The 20,130-nt window shown below is 46.0% G+C and overlaps 1 protein-coding gene across 1 annotated transcript; it reads right to left on the bottom strand.

Moving 5' to 3' along the window:
* Positions 1–7,324: 7,324 nt before the first annotated feature.
* On the bottom strand, positions 7,325–18,619 carry BOLA3 (bolA family member 3). The gene is made up of 4 exons (XM_029604152.1): positions 18,460–18,619; positions 17,615–17,738; positions 15,915–16,003; positions 7,325–7,635 (listed from the first exon to the last, which is right to left on the bottom strand). The coding sequence occupies exons 1-4, from the start codon at positions 18,493–18,495 to the stop codon at positions 7,570–7,572; spliced, it is 315 nt and encodes a 104-aa protein (XP_029460012.1). The 5' UTR covers positions 18,496–18,619; the 3' UTR covers positions 7,325–7,569.
* Positions 18,620–20,130: the final 1,511 nt, after the last annotated feature.

Genomic DNA, 20,130 nt, shown 5'->3' with positions numbered 1-20,130 from the left:
ATTAGAGAGTTCACCTCATCACGCCGTAGGGTGGAGCTGTGCTAATCACTACCACAATTTTATTCCTCTCACTTAGGATCTGAAGGGGACATGTTTTACCACCTTTCTAAAAGTGATACAAAAAAAAACAAACCACCTTTGATTTCTTGTACCTGTCCCCATGCGACATCTGGGTAGGTTCTGAGTGAGTACCTGGTTGCCTTGGTGGGATCATATCAGTTAATGGCTCCCTAAATTGCATTCAGTGAAATCAGATTGACAGCATACTTCCCTTGCCAGAAAAAGCACATTACATCATATCAACTCTATATTTAAAAACTGAATACCCAGCACTGCCTAAAAGTGAATAACCATGTTTGCTGCTTTAAAACCTTTTTCTGTTCAGAAAGGTTGAGCTGACAAATTTGAAATGTATATATTGCTGGCAGTTTTATTAAATGGTACTGATGGCAGCAGCAGCACTCCACTTAGGGTTGTTCACAGAAGAAACCTTCCCCTTTCTGCTGACGTTTCCAGGAACCATCTGATGGTAATAGGCTAGACTTGCTGCCCCTCACTGCTATACTCATAAAGAATGGGGTAGTGTGTATGAGTGGGACAGCTGATGGACTCAAGTTTTTGTCAGGCATGGTAATGTAGAATATATGGCTGACACAGGATACTGGGTGAAACTCAGCCAGCATGTGCTTCCCCCTCCCCCAACTGCTTTATTGGCTGTTGGCTCTTAAATTATAGAAAATGTACACCCTGCTGGCTTATGTATCATTTCCCCATAATACTGAGGCTGTTCTACATCCTAAGTGAAGCAACAGCATAAAATGGTATTTCCTAGTGCGTCGCCAGATGGTCTCAGGACCGATGGGTTTATGCTTCCCTGCCAGCAGATGGAGACTGAGTCAGGTTTCAAAGCTGATATCACTCTAGCTACACACCTGCAGTGAACTCAGCCCTTCAATATTTCTCCAGCAGATGCAGACATGTTTTCACTATGGGGATTGCTGTACCTTTTGGGAGAAAAAAATTGAGCCCCTGCTCTCCTGTGGTGATACCTAAAGGTCCCTTCCCCAGTTGAGAATCCCTGAGCTGATTTCCAAGATCCCTCAGCAGAGTGCCTTGATCCGGTAGCTAGTTCCTGGCACGGATTTAGCTGCTGAAGCAGCTGAAAGGCAGCGGGTGCAGAAAGCAGAGCACAGCAGTGATGGCCAAAGCCCTCTGCCCCTGGAACCGGAGACAGCTGGTAAGCACTGAGCCCAGGTAAGTTTAAAAAATAAATAAATAAAGAGAATTTCCTCCTGATTCAGAGATGTTGGAGGGGTTTCGGTAAGACTTCCTCTGGTCTCCTTGCTCAGCGCACCATACTGACGTAGTTTTCGATCCTATTGGGGGTAAGGGGACGTGGGCTTCGAATGGGTTGATCAGACCCCTGGTGTGCTAGGCCTTGCTGTAGGCTTGGTTAGCAAACTGCAGAGTAGGCCGCAGCGGCACCATTTGTGCCTGTATTGCCCACCATAGATCTTCATTATGAGCAGTATATCAGTTCTGTGCACACACTGTGCACATAACGCCACACACGCCTAACTTACTAAAATACAAATAAAGCCGGGCACACTAGCTATGTGTGCTCCTCGCTGCAGCCCGCAGAGGTGACTGAAATCTGCGCATAAAGTTTTAAGCGAGCCATCCGAACTCGCAGTTAGCGACACCAATGGCTTCAGCAGCAATGAAACAAATGCCTTTCTACACAGCTTGTCATACTAGGGCTGTACATTCTGACCTGGATTCTTGCTTATGTCAGCACTGTGAGGAAGCCCAAGGAGACCTCCCACGACTTTGCTAAGAGCAGCTCCTCCCATTCAGAGGATGGGTCAGTCACAGCCTTAACCAGATGTACCCTGGATCCGAGTAACCCTGAGACTGGGTCAGAGGGAAATTTAGTGACACCTACCCCAGTACCTCCTGGGCTAGGCATGGACCTGGCTGCCTTCTCTTGGGTGGAATGCTTTCAAGGCCTTCAAACCTTCATACAGGTGCAGTCTGCTACCTCACACCTGTCCGGACGCAAACTCAGTCAGAAAGCTTTCCCTCTCCCAGTCCTATCGGCAGACCTCGAGGCATGCCTTGACTCACCAAGGGTATCCCTGGCAGGGACCCAGATGGTATAGACGAAGGATCCAGATTCCTTGGAAGATGGGAAAATCCCCCTGGTTTAGAATCGTATCAGACCATGTTATGGTTTTTTCCATAGAAACAAATTGCCAGCCCTGGTTTCCCAGACCCTGAAGATGCTGGGAGTTCCTGGGGCAGACTCTATAATGGAACCAAAGAAGAATCCCATTCTGATTTCCCTACAGTAAGGCTCTTGCTACTTTCCAGTACTGGAAGCCATCCACGAGTTGACTGACCTGGAATGGGATGCCCCAGAAGCAAGTTTTAAATATGGACGAGCGGTAGAAGCTCTATGCCCACTGGATCCGACGACGAGAGAACATTTGCGTTTCTCTAAAGTGGATGCACTGGACTCTAAACGAACAACTATCCTAGTGGAGAGAGGAGCGGCCTTAAAGGATGTGCATGATAGGTGGAAGCAGTCCATCCTTAAACAGGCCTTTGTTGCAATAGTAATGACCTTACTGATTGCTTCTTGTGCCCGGGTAGCTCATTTATGCCTGCTTCACTCTCAGGAAGTGGATAACTCAGGGGTGAATTCCAGAGCAGTTATGGAACCCGCCACCTTATTAGCTGACGCGGGCTCAGACCTAGTGCGTACCTTGGCCAGAGGAATGGCCTCAGTGGTGGCAGCCAGAAGACAGCTATGGCTGCGGAATTGATCAGCAGATGCAACCTCCAAGGCAAATCTTACAAAGATGCCCTTTAAAGGATCATTCCTCTGCAGAAGTGACTTGGTAAGGCTGGACAGTTAATGGTGTGAATCTCCAGAACCCCAGCTACCAGAAGATAAGAGAAAGCAGTTACAGTACCCCTCGCCTATGAGGGGGGGGGGGTGTCGACCCAGGGGATCAACGCTTTTGCCCCACAGAAAACTTGACAAGTCAGAGGTCTCTGTTCTTTTGGAGTCGGCAGCCCAAGAGAGAGTCAGGCTCAGGTTTAGGTTTGTCTCGACCCCCCCAATGAAGTTTTGCTGACCCACCCTCGGCACGAGGAGATGCGGGGGGGGCAACTGTCCCTCTTCTACCAACAGTGGGTCAAGATCACTTTGGACAAATGGATACTGGAGGTCATTCGAGAAGGATATGCACTGGAATTTCGCAGCACTCCTCGGGACATATTCATGATATCTCCTTGCCACTCCTCGCACAAGAAGCAGGCAGTGGAGACTACTATGTTAAGGCTCCTCAGAATGAGGGCTATAATCCCAGTACTTGCATCCCAGGAAAATATGGGGCATGACTCCATCTATTTCATCACAGCCAAGGAAGGAAGGTTCCTTTTACCCCATCCTGGACCTCAAGAGCATCAACCGAAATCTACGAGTGATTAATTTCCACATGGAAACCCTTGCTCTGTGATAATGGCATTACAATCAGGAGAGTTATTAACCACCCTGGACCTATCCGAGGCCTACCTACATATTCCAATCCAGCAAGAACAATGTTTCCTACGCTTTGCGGTACTGGGTCGCCATTATCAGTTTCAGGCACTGCCCTTTGGCCTGGCCACTACCCCCAGAAGATTATGGTGGTTGCAGTGGCAACATTGAGAGAGAGGGAATCCTGGTGCACCCTTACTTGGATGACCGCTTGATCCAGGCAAAGTCCATGGAAAAGCATCTCCGCGTGACCAACAGAGTGACCTCCTTGCTTTAGGAACGAGGTAAACTTGGACAAAATCAGTCTCACACCCTCCCAGTCCTTGGAATATCTGGAAGTCCAGTTTGACACCAAGCAGGGCAAGGTCTTCCTCCTGACCACGCAGATAAGGAAGTTGATGTCCTAAGTGCGTCTTGATGAAGATGATATGCCCAGCGGTGTGGAGCTATCTTCAAGTCCTCAGTTTGATAGCGGCAACTGTGGAAGTAATGCCATGAGCAAGGGCACACATGCAACCACTTCAACGCTCCCTGCTGTCACTATGGAACCCATTGTCTCAAAACTATTCAATTCGCCTCCATTTACCAATGGAAGTATGCTCTCTCCTCTAGTGGTGTCTGCAGGAAGCTCATCTGGGCAGAGGTGTACCCCTGTCCCCTCCGAACTGGCTGGTCCTCATGACAGATGCGAGCCTCCGGGGCTGAGGCGCTCACTGTCAGAAACAGATGACCCCGAGTTTTGGACCATGGAAGAGGCCCTCTGGAACAAAAACCGCTTGGAAGCACGGGCAGTCACATTGGCATGTCTACAATTCAGCCACATACTCCAGGGTCAAGCGGTCCAAGTAATATGGGACAACGCAACAATAGCCTACAACAACCGCCAGGGTGGAACCAAAAGCCAGCAAGTATCACAAGAGATCTCCTTATGGAATGGGTAGAAATACATTTACAGATTTCCTGCAATGTGGGAGGCTGAGATAAAGACAAAGTCAGAGCAGCCGTTCTAAGCAGGGAGAGTCTGGATCCAGGACAGTGGGCATTGTTGGCCAAAGTCTTTCAGCTGCTATATGCCTTCCCTCCATGTCCCCTCCTGGGCAGGGTCTTTCGCATAATCAAGTACCACAGAGGATTAGTCCTACTAGTAACTCCAGATTGATCCAGTCATCCGTGGTATATGGACATGCGGAGACTCCTGGTGAGGACCCTCTCTTGTGCCTCCCACTGCACAGGGACCGGCTACAGCAGGGACCGGTCCTTCACGAGGATCCAACTCTATTCTGTTTTATGGTCTGGCCCTTGAGAGGGCTCGCCTGAAGAAGCAAGGATATTCAGCGGCAGTAATTGCTACCTTACTCTGCATGCAGAAGTTCTCTATATCTCTAGCATATGTGTGGGTCTGGAGAGCATTTGAGCCTGGTGTAAGGAACACAGATTCCCCTTGGACGGTCATAATCCCACTAATTCTGGAATTTTTGCAGGACAGCTTGAATCAAGGTTTGACCCTTAACTCCTTGAAGGTCCAGGTAGCGGCTCTCTCCTGTTTCAGGGGTGAGATGAACGGAACCCACCTGTTGGCACACCCGGACATGGCCCGTTTTCTGAAAGGGGTGAAGCATCTCTGTCCACCCCTACAGAGGCCGGTTTACTTGTGGAATCTTAATCTGGTATTGGAGTTTTTGGCAGGACCCTCCTTTCAGCTGCTGCGCAGTCCTTCCTTGCATTTATTAACCCTGAAAATGGTGTTCCTGGTGGCTATGCTCGGCGCGTCGCATCGCTGAACTACAGGCATTGTCGTATCGGGAACCGTTCCTCCGGATGACTCCAGGAGCATTACAGCTTCAGACCGTTCCATCCTTCTTGCCCACATCAATCTCGGAGTTTCATTTGAAATCATTCCATTTCATTGCCATCCTTAGATAAGCACAAGGATGCGGAAGAATATTGTCTCCTCCACCATTTGAATGGCAGTAGGCTTTTGGTATGGTATCTGGAAGTTTCAAAACTGGTCCCAAAGATGGACTGCCTGTTTGTCCTTCATGGTGGAAGGAAGCAGGGCAAACCACCTTCACAGGCTACCATAGCTCGCTGGATTAAGGAGGTGGTCAGGAAAACCATTACCCCTTCAGGTTAAAGTTCATTCCACTATGGCTCAGGCAGTCTCATGGGTGGAAGCTAGACTGCTGTCTCCTGTCAACATCTGCTGAGCGGCGACGAGGTCCTCCTTGCACACCTTCTCCAAGGTCTATTGCTTGGATATTCAGGCCTGGGAGCACGTATTGCAAGGGCGTGTTGAGCAGACCGTGGGCAGCTTCCCGCCCTGATCAGGAGTAGCTTTTGTATATTCCATTGGTCCTGAATCCATCTGGCTACAAGCTAGGAAATGGAGAAGTTACTTACCTGATAATTTCAATGTCCTTAGTGTAGACAGATGGACTTAGCATCCTACCCACGACTGCCCAAGGATTCGTCAGAGTGGATATCGATGCCAAGAGTTTACAGATAAATTGTCATCCAGTCCCTACATTAGGGCATCTATAATCCTACTGGGGTTCAGTGTTTAAATTTGGTTGAGTACAGTTACATTTATCCATTTTTAATCAAGTTTTTTCGATTAGTACATCCACAGTGGTTTTTGAAGAGAATACTGAAGGGCTGAGGTCACTGCAGGGGTATATCTAGGGTAACAGGTTTGAAACCAGACTCAGTCTCCATCTGCTGGCAGGGGAGCATAAACCCATTGGTCCTGACTCCATCTGTCTACATTAAGGATACAAAATCATCAGGTAAGTAATTTCTCCACTGCCGAAGGTAAGTGTAGTTGGAACACCAAGATTAGATTGATATGTGTGTGTTATTTTGGTATAGCCAATACGAATCAATCAGAATTCAAGAAGTAAGGTCATTTGTTTTTTCTTGTTAAGCTGGCTGTTCCCCCAGAAGTGCAAGGTACAGTTTAAAAGTTGTATAGCTATAGTGTGCACAAGACCCTAGCAATGGGGGAATCAGCAGAGTGAGCTGCACAGGCTAGAAAGAGGCTTGGGCATAGACCTCCAGCCTCCTCCACCAGAAGATTCCATGTAGGCACCAGACAGCAGGACCCACCATGGAGCACACTTAACGTCTCCATTGGCACTTGCAGCGCAGCAGAGGTGGTGGTATGCTAGGGGACACATGACACTGGCACTATCGGGCTGGGGAAGCAAATGCTGGGGACTGCACACAAAGAAGGATATAGTAATCCCATGCTTCTGCAACTATTGTGCAGGTGGCTGTTAATATATATTATTGCTTTTCCTATCTCACTTTTAAAATAAAGCCAAGTACAGAAATTTTTTTGCTTTTGAAGGGAAAGGGGTTCTCCTTGTAGGGACAAACATGCTTGTAAGTTCTTTGACATCACATGCCTAAGTGCCAACACTAACTTATACACAGGACAAATATGAGTAAAGTGTATTAAAAATATTGCAGGGACAATTTTGAGAGAGCCTGCATAGCAGCAATGCTATGGGGAAACTACTCAGATCGTTTCCATATGAAAACTATCTACAAGATCCATAGGTACCTTGCCCCTGCCTTCTGTATGGGCAGAAAATAGCTGAAGAAACTCCACGCATTAATCTGAAAATCAATGTGTAAGCATTGTTTCCCTCATCAGCCCCAGCAAGGTCTCCCCCACATGCTGGCTAAAATGAGGCCAAGTTACCCAAAGTCTGTGCAGGGAAATGGCTTTGAAAACGACCACGCCGGGACACAATAAGGTTGCTGAAACCTCTGCTTTGTCATCTAAATTTTTAATTTATGTACTCGGGAAATATCCTGTTTCGTATAATATATTAAGTGAAACAAAAAATAAAGCTAGAGAGAAAAAAAAAAAAAAGCAGCCTGCATGTTGACGTGCCCAGGCCAGAAGAGGCCTGTGCTACACGTGGCATGGGAGCTCTTCAGGTGCACGCACAAGGTCGGATTCTAGCCGGTCGTGGTTTCCTTGTGCACGACATCAAACCATCCAAGTCAGCTTTTCAGTGTTTTGGCAGAGATGTGAAAATCCTTAGCCCATGCATTGCCTTAATCTCATTTTCAAGTGCCTGGGTAAAGAGACCCCAAGAAAACAATATATTACCACCAATGCATATCTTGTAACATAGTAACAGAACAGATGACAGCAGATAAAGATTGTTGGCTCGTCCAGTCTGCCCTCGCCCCCAGCTAACAGCCATCGAAGCTTGGCCGCTTGCAGGATATCACTTCTTATCCAAGTTCATTTTTGTTATTTTCTCTCAGGTTCTCCACCACGCTGGTCGGATGAGCACACAAGTTCCCCTACTTGGCCCAGCACCTAGGCCCTTCCATCCCCTTTCCTTACCAAAGTGCTTTGTAATAAACACAAACAACTATGAAATTACTGAATCTGTTGCCCAAACATCCGACCTTCTAGGTCCCTGTGACTTTACTTTCTCCTCGCCCCCATCTGTTAGCAGATCCTGCCACTTTCCTGCAAAGAGGTTTCACTGGACTGTTTTCTTTTGGGTGGGTGGAGAGAAAATATTTTCTTCAAGTAAATATTTTTTTTTTTTATTATTCAATCTCTTCCTATCACTCTGACTCGTAAACTCACAACTTAAGAAAGACAGAAAGATTAAACTATTCCACAACACTCTTCTCTTCTGGCACAGAGCAACACTGGATCCTCAATAACTGAGTTACAGAGAAATGGAGTGCATTAGATTTTAAATGAACAGCAGGGCTGGCGGAAGCACTAGGTGAACTAGGCGGATGAACCACCGGTCGGGGGGGGGCAGTAACATCGTGACTTCTTCCTGCCCATGCGACCCAGAAGAGGAAGTGGTGTGTCCGCTTGGGCGGGAAGAGAGGCCATGCAGGAGAAAGAACAGCACATCCCCTGGGTCGTTGTAGGAAGAGGCAGCATTGGCCCCAGGTTCATATGGCATTTGAGCACAGGAGAAGTAACAGCACCCCCGCCTCCATGCAGGCCCATCCCCTGGGCTGTCACAGGAAGAGCCATCATTTAGGCCAGGTTCAAGCGCAGGAGCAACAGCGCCCCCTTCCCCCTGCAAGAAATGGAGCACAATCAGCCCCTATGGCCTCAAAATAGAAATTGAAGAGTCCATCTGCCATGGGGGCTGAAAGAGGAGGCTGCCACTGGAATTGTACTTCTACTAGGGAGGGGGAGGAAGTGAATGAGTGAGAGTCTGTGTGTTTAGGGGTAAGCGTGTCTGTGACAGCATGTATGTGTGTATCTGTAAAAGCGTACCTGTGTGAGAGTATGTTCTATGACAGAGCGTGTGTGTTTATAAGAGAGAGACAGATTGCTAATACACGACAATCTCAGGGCATCTGGAAATCAAAGGTATGAACAGCTGGGATTTTTTTTATCCTTTTTCAAATATTTTATTGGTCTTTGGAAAATGTATACGAGTTTTAAATTATTAGATGTTGTTCTATTTGCCATCTTTTTTGAACTATTCTTTTATTAGAATAGTTTTACTTCTATAGATGATTTAATGTTTTCTGAGGAATTGTAACATTTCTGTTTTTCCATTGTTGCACTGCATAAGAGTCAGGCCTGTTGCGGTTAACAGTTCAGTTTTGGACTGCATATATTACATTACTATTTTATGGTTACTTTATTCTGCATTTTTGCGAGGATCTGTTTATAGTCTGCTAGTGTATAAATTCTGGGTAGGGATCTATAGCAGTTTGGCTTTTTCTGTTCCTAATAGTAGGTGTATTAGCTTTTTAGAGACTGGCCTAATAATTGCAGTTTTGCCTTTTCATAAGTAGGATCGTTATTGTTTGAGTGCTGGAAGTTATTGCAGTTTTTTGGGTTTTATTTTTCTATAACTTTTTATTTAACAATTTTCAGACATACAATTAATCTAAACAAAAGTACAAATATCCATCCAATGAAAGTGTACATTCTCAGCATGCAACCACGTATTGGAATTGCTGTGTCAACTGTCCAATACTGGCTGGGCAAGCCAGCAATTGTTAACATGTAAACCTGTGCATCAATAAAGGCAGGATATTTTCCTCAAGTCTAATACTTAAAACCCTAATTTACCAAATTATATTACAATTTTTACATGGCAGCTATATGCACCACTTGCCCCCAACAGTGATCCACTGACAGGCGAGACTTCCAAAACTATGCAATGGCGAATCTGGCAGCTAAAATTAAGTGGCTCGCTAACAGTCAGAGAGACCATGGGATGAGTGACCTCTACCATACCCCCAGCAAGCCCAGATTTGGGCAAATACCCAGGATATTGGACATCTTTTGGATGTCCAGGATATCCCAGGACAATGCCACCACATGTGAATAAAGGTGCCCTGTTCTCCACAAACCATCCAGAAACTGGTGTCATATGTCAAGAACATCTTTGCATAATAAACTGGAGTATGGTATGTCCGGTGGAGGAGTAAGAAAATTGGTTCTTACCTGCTAATTTTCATTCCTGTAGTACCACGGATCAGTCCAGACTGTGGGTCATGCCTCTCTTCCAGCAGATGGAGACAGAGAAAAACTTGAAAGGCACCCTCTCTTAACCCGGTGTGCCACCTGCATCCCTTCATATAAAGATTATCCAACCCGAATATAATAAGAACATTAAGAACAACGAATCAAGCAATAATTGAACTGTAACTGTAGAAGCGCAAAACTGAGAGCAACTTGTGGTACTTCCCCTTAGTGTTCTGCATTAAACTGAATATGAGCACGGACTCTAAACACCCACTCCCCCGGCGGGCGTCTGGATTGATCTGTGGTACTACACGAACGAAAATTAGCAGGTAAGAACCAATTTTCTTTTCCCTGTATGTACCCAGATCAGTCCAGACTGTGGGATGTACCAAAGCTTCCCTATGCAGGGTGGGATGATGAGAGTCCCGTGCGAAGAACTCCACTGCCAAAATTGCTGATATCTGGAGCCTGAACATCCAAGCAGTAGTGTCGTGTAAATGTATGTAACGTTTTCCAAGTAGCAGCTCTACAGATTTCTTGTGGCGAAACCAGCTGGCATTCAGCCCGAGAAGCCACTTGGGAATGAATGGAATGGAATGGGCTTTCAATGCCTCAGGAACGGGCCGGCCTTTACAAATGTAAGCGGAAGATATGGCTTCTTTCAACCATCGTGATATTGTAGGTTTAGATGCTTTCTGACCTCTCTTGGGACCACTCCACAAGACAAATGATCCGAAACTCTGAAAGGATTCGTGACTTCCAAATAACATAATAAGGCACGTCTAACATCTAACTGACGAAGTTCTCTCGCGTGTGGGACGTCAGCGGATAAGTTTGGAAAAGCTGGGAGCTCTACTGATTGACTTAAATGAAAAGTCGAAGCAACCTTTGGCAAAAAGGAAGGGACTGTTCTAAGATACTTCCGAGTCAGAAATTCTCAAAAAAGGTTCCCTACAAGAGAGGGTCTGTAGTTCGGAGATTCTGCATGCCGAGCAGATGGCCACCAAAAATACCGTTTTTAATGTGAGATCCTTCAACATTGCCTTTCTAAGTGGTTCAAACAGCGGGTCACACAAGACACGAAGCACCAAGTTAAGGCTCCAGGACAGGCATACAGGACGTACAGGAGGAATCAAATGCCTTACTCATAAGAACATGCCATACTGGGTCAGACCAAGGGTCCATCAACCCCAGCATCCTGTTTCCAACAGTGGCCAATCCAGGCCATAAGAACCTGGCAAGTACTCCTCTGAGGAAATGCACTACATCCGGATGCGAAGCTACTGAGCTACCGACGAGGGAGCCCAGGGCCACCACGTGTACACGAAGCGAATTAAAAGGCAAGCCCTCGGCTAAGCCGCTTTGCAAAAAGGCCAAAATATGGCAATCAAAGCCTACAGTGGCAAGATTCGATCCCGACACCAGGTCTCGAGAATTCTCCACACCTTCACATAAAAGAGAGGTAGACATTTTCCTGGCTTGTAGCAGAGTAGTTATGACGTCCTCTGAATACCCTTTCTTTCTTAATCTCCTCCTTTCAAAAGCTAGGCTGCTAGACAAAAGCGATCTGCCTGGTCGAAAAATACAGGGCCTTGCCGCAGAAGATGCCCGAGTCGTAGGGGACCGTCCACCGCCAGGTTGACTAGGGCCGCGAACCACGGACGTCGAGGCCACTCTGGAGCCACTAGAATCACGCTCCCTAGATGAACTTCTATCCTGCGGAGAACTTTGCCCACTAGTGGCCAAGGCGGGAACACGTACAAGAGAACAGAGGTCGGCCAGGGAAGCACCAGTGCATCGACTCCCTCTGCGCTGTGATCTCTTCTGCGACTGAAAAAGCGAGGGGCCTTGGCATTGTCTTGTGTCACCATCAAGTCCATTTGGGGTGTCCCCCACCTGCGTGCAATGAGATCCATTGCTCGGTCGGAGAGGTCCTACTCTCCTGGATCTATGCGTTTCCAACTCAGGAAATCTGCCTGTATGTTTTCCTTGCCGGCGATGTGAGATGCCGCGCAGCGCAAGATGTTCTTCCGCCCAAGCCATGAGATGCTCCGCCTCTTTGGCTACAGCTTGACTTTTTGTGCCTCCTTGATGGTTGATGTAGGCTATTGTCGTCACATTGTCGGACAGAACTCGGACCGCCTGACTGCGCAGTAACGGGAGAAAGTGCTGCAAGGCCAGCTGAACTGCTTTGGTCTCCAGGCGATTGATTGACCAGCTGGATTCTTCCTCGTACGAGCAGCCCTGAACAGAGTGGAATTGACAGACTGCTCCGGAGCCGGAGAAACTGGCATCCGTGGTCACAACTATCCACTTCAGGACTTCGAGATCCACCCCTCGAGACAGATTGTACGGGCACAGCCACTACCCAAGACCGGACCTGGCATGATCGGTGAGTTGTAGCGGGAACTGAAACTCCTCTGACTTGGGATCCCAATGGCAAAGCAACGCTCATTGTAATGGCCTCATATGAGCAAAAGCCCAGGGGACCACCTCCAAATGTGGAAGCCATAGAGCAGAGGACCTGGAGATAGTGCCAGGCATTGGGAGGCTGGAGCAACAACAAGCGCTGAACTTGCTCCATCAATTTGCTTCTCTGGTCCGGAGGGAGGAAAACCTTCCCCACACTGGTATTGAAGCGAGCGCCCAGGAAGTCCATTGTTTGAGAAGGGACAAAGTTGCTCTTTGCTTGATTGATCACCCAGCCGAGCGACTCAAAGAGCCTGACAATCTTGCCGACAGCGTCTATACAGAGATCCTTGGACTTCGCCCTGATGAGCCAGTCGTCTAGTTAGGGATGAATTAGAAGGCCTTGCTTCCTCAGGGTTGCTGCCACAACCCCCATAACCTTGGTGAATGTGCAAGGGGCTGTAGCCAGCCCGAACGGCAGTGCGCAGAACTGAAAATGCATACCTAGTATCATGAAGTGGAGATATCTGTGATGATCCTCATGGATTGGAATATGTAAGTATGCTAGTATCAGATCCAGAGACGCTTGGGGAACCGGCTGTATTGCCCTGAGAGCAAGGAGACGGTCGAGGGTCTGCCATATGATCTGAGCCTTGGGTTCTTGCCCCTCAGGGGGAGACCGTGAAGAAATCTTGGAGTGGCCAAGCAAATTCCAAAGCGTAACCTCGTTCTATGATGCTCAGGACCCATTGATCGGAAGTAATTCTGACCCATGCCTTGTAAAAATGGGACAAACGTCCCTTTACTCAAGGTAACGAGGGATGGGTTGGCCTGATCTCATTGAGAAGACATGGAGGCAAGGGGCGTGGCGGAACTTGTTTCGTGATTGTTCTGCGCCCTCTAAAGGAAGAATTCTAGAACAGAGTCCTCGGCACCGGCTTTCTCTGCCCTGCAGGCTGTGGTCTAGCCTGGCGAAACCTCAGTTGTCCTTGAAACAGAGATCGGGTTGATGGAAAACCCTGGAGGGCCTAAGCCTGTCCTCAGGGAGTTTATGGACTCTGTTTTCACTCAGACTTCAATTGCTCCAGATCCTCCCCGAAGAGGAACTTTCCTTTAAATGGCAACGTGCCTAGCTGAGTGTTAGAGGAAACGTCTGCTGACCAGTTACCCAGCCAAAGGAGTCTCTGTGCAGAAACAGCAGACGACATGGTGCGGGAGGACGTACGAAGGAGATCATATAGCGCATCCGCTCTATATGCCACCGCTGCTTCCAAGCGTTCCACTTGCTCTGACTCTCCGGGAGGAAGATCTCTTGAAGTTAATAATTGTTGTACCCATCGGAGACTCGCCCACAGCATGTAGCTACTGCACACCGCTGCACAAATACCCAGGGCTGAAACCTCAAAGATGTTTTTGAGAAGAACCTCAAGTTTTCTATCCTGAAGATCCTTGAGGGCTGCCGCCCCAGCAACAGGAATGGTGGTTTGCTTTGTGACCGCAGACACGGAAGCGTCAATATTAGGAGACTTCAAAAGCTCCAAGGAATCCTCTGGCAAGGGATAAAGTTTATCCAAAGCCCTACCTACTCTCAAGCCGGCATCTGGGACCTCCCACTCTCGTGTCATCAGCTGGTGCAGCATAGGATGAAATGGAAAGGCTTTAGCTGGAGCACGCAACCCCTCTAAGATCGGATCCACAGAATCCTGTGGGAGGATATCTTGTGGGAGATCCACCCTCAATTCAGATAAAACTGAGGGAATAAGAGGCTCCAACTCCTACCTGTGAAACAGGCGGACCACCTTCTGGTCATCACCAGAGGGGAGTGTTTAACCAGATCCTCCTCGGAACCCGTGCGGGGTGGGGGCAAGGATGGGGCCAGTGCGTCTGGAACTCCACCATCCGCTGTGTCCGCTCCTGCCGCGGATGATCCATGCAATTTAGCGACCCAAAGGGACGCCTGGGAATCTGCGCGCTTAGCAACTTTATTTGGAGGGTCAGCAGAACGACTCAAACGTGAAGCACCACTTTGCTGAGTCTGAGAAGCCAGGAAAGCCTTGTGCATGGGAAGCACAAAGTCCAGGGTGAATGCATTAGAACCAGCCCCTTCCCCCACCAGGGGATCGGGCTCACCCTCAAAAATATCCTGGTCAGAAGGGTCCCCAGGACTGATAGGCACCGGAGATAAATCAGGAGGTAGCTCCCAAAGCTCTGGCTTCTGCTGCTTTAAAAGATTCCAAAATGGCCGCCATTCCTGTGGTGAGTGGGAATGGATCGGCCCTAGGCTCCCAAGGTGCTGATCTTTTCAAAGCACCTCGGAGCTAACAAGCTGCCTGCCTCCTGTGCCGAACTGCCTTTCCCACTGGAGAGGCACTGAGAATAAAGGCCTGCAAGGGAGAGCCTGTTGAAAGACTCTCCACAGGCACTGCAACAAGATGGCTGCGGCATCGAGACAGAGCTAAAAGAATCGCGGCAGCAACAAAGAAACGGCAGAGAGGTAGAAGAGCGCGTGGTCAGTAGAAAGAAATGCCCCGACTCAAATCGCACGGCCAGACTTGAGAAAAAAAAAGCAACAGGCTGCTCTGTTTACTTTTTTTTTTTTTAAAATCGGCTCATGGCAGCAAGGAAGAGGGACCGGACCACCGGTATCTTCTCTTGAGCCTTACCTTGTGGGAGCCCCACGGGGCAACCAACCCCAGCTCCTTAGCCCTCAACCAGGGGGGGGGAACGGCCCACCAGGACCCCCTGGAAGGATTTTTTTTTTTTTTCCAAAGTTCCTTTTTTTTTTTCTTTTTTTAAAATCCTGATTCGTTGTCAATAGCTTTGTTTCCTTTGGGGTTTTTTTTTTTTGTTTTTTTTTAAAGGGATATAGTCCCAACCCTAAAATTAGGGCAAGATTGCAGGGTTTGCATCACCTTCATCTGCTAGAGACAGAGAAATACTGAAGGGATGCAGGTGGCACACAGGGATAAGAGAGGGTGCCCTTCAAGTTTTTCTCTGTCTCCATCTGCTGGAAGATAGGCATAACCCACAGTCTGCACTGATCCCGGTACGTACAGGGAACTAATCATCAATGCAACCCTTCTGCAGCATATGAAAATGCAATGTGCCACTGTCTAAATCCGTTTCCATGCTTTATCATCACGTTCTTTACCTAGACTATCATTCCATGCAGCTATATGCCGAGCTGGAGTTTCAGCCCCAAACTTATATATATATGTATTGTAAGTGATATTTTTACCTCAGAAGATTAAATGATCTTGTTCATGTAAAATCTATTATAAATGCATAATTTGTAAATGTGTGTGCAGAGGGTGTGACCGGGGGAAGCCTGAAAGTTTCACCTAGGGTGCCTAATACATTTGCACCAGCCCTGATGAACAGGCCACTATTTTAAACCAAAAATATGATTCTAAGAGTTTTGTGCTGCACGAGAAGAGTGGAGCAGGCCAAGCAGTATCATCTTTCACCTTTTACCTGATTAATCATTTGGTGCTGCTGCACTGTTCTCTTGTCTTTAAATTCTTCAGATTCTACATGGATTTCATACATTGCTCCACAACCTCCTGAAAGAAGTAACATTTACAGTCATGTTGGGAATTGCATCTGCCCTTCTGTAACTAAGATCATGATAGCAGAATATAAGGCACAATGCTACATGTTCTGTCTGGACTGAAACCCAAAGAAGCTGGTTCAAATGGTTTGTAAGCAACCACTGATTTCGGCTTTAGTCGATGAAAAAGTCCAATGTGGCTCATCTGTGTTGATCTGCCCTTTGACAATGAAGATGGTGCAATATTTAAAATGATTTAATAATAAATAAATTTGAAGTGGAAAGAAGGTTCAAAAACTGTGTGTGAGATTTCACTTATAGGTGAAGAAATACATACTCAAAGTTCTGCCTTGATACCATCTATTCAATTCATGTGTGACAATGGTGTAGAGAAAAAGAAAAGTATGCACCATACTGGAGGGACAAGATTAAACAGCACAATGCTTAAATGGGACAAAATGAATGGCAGTAACTTTAAGCTTCATATTCCCAAGGACTGTACTATTGGATAACAGATGCACAGCCTTATGGGGGCCCATCCTCAACTACAGAAAAAAAGTCAACTATTAAAATAGCTAAGGCTACTGAAATGTGATTTTGGAATACAGATTTTAGTTTGCCAACTAACTGCAAAATGGATATCTGAACAGGAAGAAAGTTTCTACAAGCACAGAGTTTTCCCATCAAAAAAACTTTCAACCATAGTCTAAGGGTTCAAAATATAGGGCAGGTTATTCAAATTTTATTTATAAGGAATTTTAGTTTTATTGCTATATGATCTGCTTTAGATACTGGTTAGGAGGCTTACATGGTTTCTAAGCTGGTGTTTATCACTCTTTGTTCTGAGAGTTCAGCACAAGCTCGGTCACATGTTTATAGCTAGGGGCTTTCTACCTAGTCAGGTGTTGCTCATGATAAAAGACAGAATGGGCTCACACTGCTACACACCTGGAGTTTTAAAATGTTCCAGGGTTCTCTGTGCTATGGTTCAGAAAACTTCAATTTTGTACCAGACCTGATGCTTCCTTACAGAGTGCCTAAACTTGATGCATAACAAACATGGCACATTAGTATGATGGAAAATATAAATATAAACTTTACCTCAGAATGCTCTCAACAATGAATGCATGCAGGCCTAAAAATCCATACAAAATTAACACAAGTTGGCCATACCAGACAAAATGTACTGAAGACATATACAATACCTTAGCACAGAAGATAGCCTTCGGTCCTTGAGGCTGCTAGCTCTTCAGATTTTCAGGATATTCACAATGACTATGCACAAGATGAATTTGCATGTAATGGCCACAATGCATGCAAATATATTGTATGCATATTCACTGCAGATGTCTTGAAAATCTAACCAGTTTTAGCACTTGAAGATTGGAGTTTCCTACTGCATTTCCATTCCTTCATTAATTCCTCTTTGAAGAGTGAAGGTCAGGTAAAACCACAACCTGTGTTTTGCTTGCCTTTAATGAGCTTTTGTTTGGCACTTTGGGGAGCTAATTTGGGATAACTGTTGAAAAAGGAGATGGTCCGAGTATCCAGATATCCAAGGCATGCTTGGGCACCATATTAGGACTCTGCACACAGCAGTCTTAATAAACATCAAGTTAATTACCTGAAATGTCCACTACTTTCACAAAGGAAGCCAATGGAAACTTTTCTTTAAGAATCTGGGTTATTTTGATCTCACCATTGGTACCTGAAGTTAAAGTCCTTTGTGTCCGAGACAGCAGAAGAATCTACCAAAAGTAGCATAGACAGAATACAGATATTAATATAGTTCTCAGATGAGACATACTTTAACCCAACCCATTAAAACTAGACAGTAAAGAAAAGAATATAACTCGCAGGGTACACTTTAAAAATAGAACTTACTTCTTTACATAGAGCTCCTCTTCAGATGTGACCATTAGACATAAATCAAATCAAAAGGGAACTACAACGGGCTTCATGTCCAACATGATAATTCTCGGGTTAATCAAATAAAAAATATCAAGACTGGCAGAGCCGTCAATACAGAAGCCAGGCATGCCAATCTACACCACCTTTTAAAGAGCAATGGAAACGTTTCTACCTCGATGTTTCTTTTGCTGCTATGTATTTGAGAATGACAATATTCTAATTGCTTTAGGATACTATTGACAAATTATTTCAAAGGGGGGATTGTTCTTTTGCAGCATTTATTTCCTTTGGCCACTGTAAACCGTGCCTATAAGCCAAGTTCCTGTATCCCCCATGACCCTCCCATCCAATCTTTAAAAGAGCACTCACTTGTCTCCATTAAATGTTAAACACTGGTTATGAGGGGAGGGAGAGAAAGCCCATTTAAAGAACCTTCCACTGCCACCATTAACATTTAAAGGGCCTTCTCTCTCAACTCCTTAAACCCCCATTATGTTTAAGAGGGCTCCTCCTAATCCACTGTTGAAGAGGACCCCCGCGTCAAGTTTCCTCACTCACTCCACTCCTGCAGAGCATCCGCCCTGCCCAGTTCATTACGGCGTCCGTAAGCGCTGCACAGACCTCCAAGCCGAGCCTAATCTCTCTTCGGTGTCAGCCATAGACTCTCAATGTTACAGAGCCGCCATAGGCTTAGGTTACGTCATATCCGCGCGCCGGGAGCGGGCAGAAATGGGACTATCCGGCGCGCGCTGGTGACGTCACGTGGCCCGCCGCGGAGGCCATATTGTGGTTGTCAGAAGAGAAGCGCGAGTGCGTGATGGTAGCCGAGTTTATTTTATTGGTTAAGTTACTTATTAATCAGGGGGCTGTGACCTAGGCTTTCATGTGCCTACAGATGGTCTTTTGTAAATATGTTGACCGAGAAAGCCTGCTGAAGTAGCAGGGTATGTGGATAATCTTGAAATAACTGGCAGAAGTTTACTCCTTGGGTATCATTTGCTGCAGTCTGAATTTTACAGAGTAGAATCCAAAATATAGAGACCATATATACCACCACTAATACAGAAAGAGACTGCTTAGAGCAGGAGTAGGCAAATGTATTTATTATTATTATTTATTAAAAAAGATTCCACATACCATGGTAATGTGCTAAGCGGTTTGCAATAATTAACAAAGAAAAAAATATACATACAGATCATATTCAAAATAAAATGACAATAAATACAAGACAAAAGCAATTAAGAGAATAGAAATTGAACATAAAAAAATATATTATTGAGCAGCATTAAACATTAAGTATTAAAATTCAATCCAGTTGAAAGGCCGCTTTCACTTGTTTTCTAAAAACACCAATATCTTTGGTAACACATTGTGCCAACAGTAGTATGTTCCAAAGGCCAGGCCCCACTACAGAGAACGACCTTTGATGTATCTCCTTTAAATGGGAGGTCTTAATGGAAGGAACTAGCAATAAGTTCTGATCTGAAGAATGCAACAATCGATTAGGAGCATAAGATTGCAGCAGGCTTCTAGATTTCAGGTATTTGTATACAATATATTTGTATGCAGATTGCCTCAATTTCATGCATATTCATTAGGGATATCATGAAAATCTTAGAAACCGAGAAACATGATGGCAGAAAAAGGCAATATGGCCCATCTAATCATCTTATCTGCCCAATTAATTTAGCTTTATAATTCCCATCACTCCCTTAGAGATCACCTGTATTTATCTCATGCTTTCTTGAATTCAGATACTGTTTATGTCTTCACCACCTCCAATTGGAGGCCGTTCTATGCTCCACCACCCTCTGTAAAGAAATAAGATTATTCCTGAGTCTACCCCCTTTTACTCTCATTCCATGACCCTTTGTTCTAGAAAGAGACGTGCTTCCTGTGCATAGAAACATTTGAGATATTTAAATATCTATCATATCTCCCCAATCTTTAACTACTTGCTGGCCCTCAAGCACTAGAATTATCCGCCCCTCGTCTAGGGAAAGTAACAGTGAAACACATATTTGAGCACTCACAGACTGCAATCTGGGGAGGACTCCCTCCTTTCCATATTTGCATTGAATTATTTTATATGATTCTAGTGCTGCCACTTCCCTCCGTGTGCTTTTGCCCCATTGCATCATTGGACTTGTAGTCCTGCCCTTCCTAGAGAAATCAGAATGACAAGTACAGAGATGCACTGACTCAGGTGGTAAACCCTATGTAAATCTC

Source organism: Rhinatrema bivittatum, chromosome 5 (assembly GCF_901001135.1).
Source record: "Rhinatrema bivittatum chromosome 5, aRhiBiv1.1, whole genome shotgun sequence".
Taxonomy (NCBI): Eukaryota; Metazoa; Chordata; class Amphibia; order Gymnophiona; family Rhinatrematidae; genus Rhinatrema; species Rhinatrema bivittatum.
Note: the sequence above shows the minus strand (reverse complement) of the source record. Positions and strands in the feature narration are given on the sequence as shown.

Bases quoted from the DNA above. Each gene is read 5' to 3' on its own strand.
- BOLA3 (XM_029604152.1), bottom strand. From the start codon at position 18,495: ATGAACTGGGCAGGGCGGATGCTCTGCAGGAGTGGA. The intron at 17,739-18,459 runs GTGAGTGAGGAA...TACTTTTGGTAG, and splicing joins GGATGCTCTGCAGGAGTGGA to ATTCTTCTGCTGTCTCGGAC. The intron at 7,636-15,914 runs GTAAAAGGTGAA...CTCTTTACCCAG, and splicing joins AGCACCAAATGATTAATCAG to GCACTTGAAAATGAGATTAA.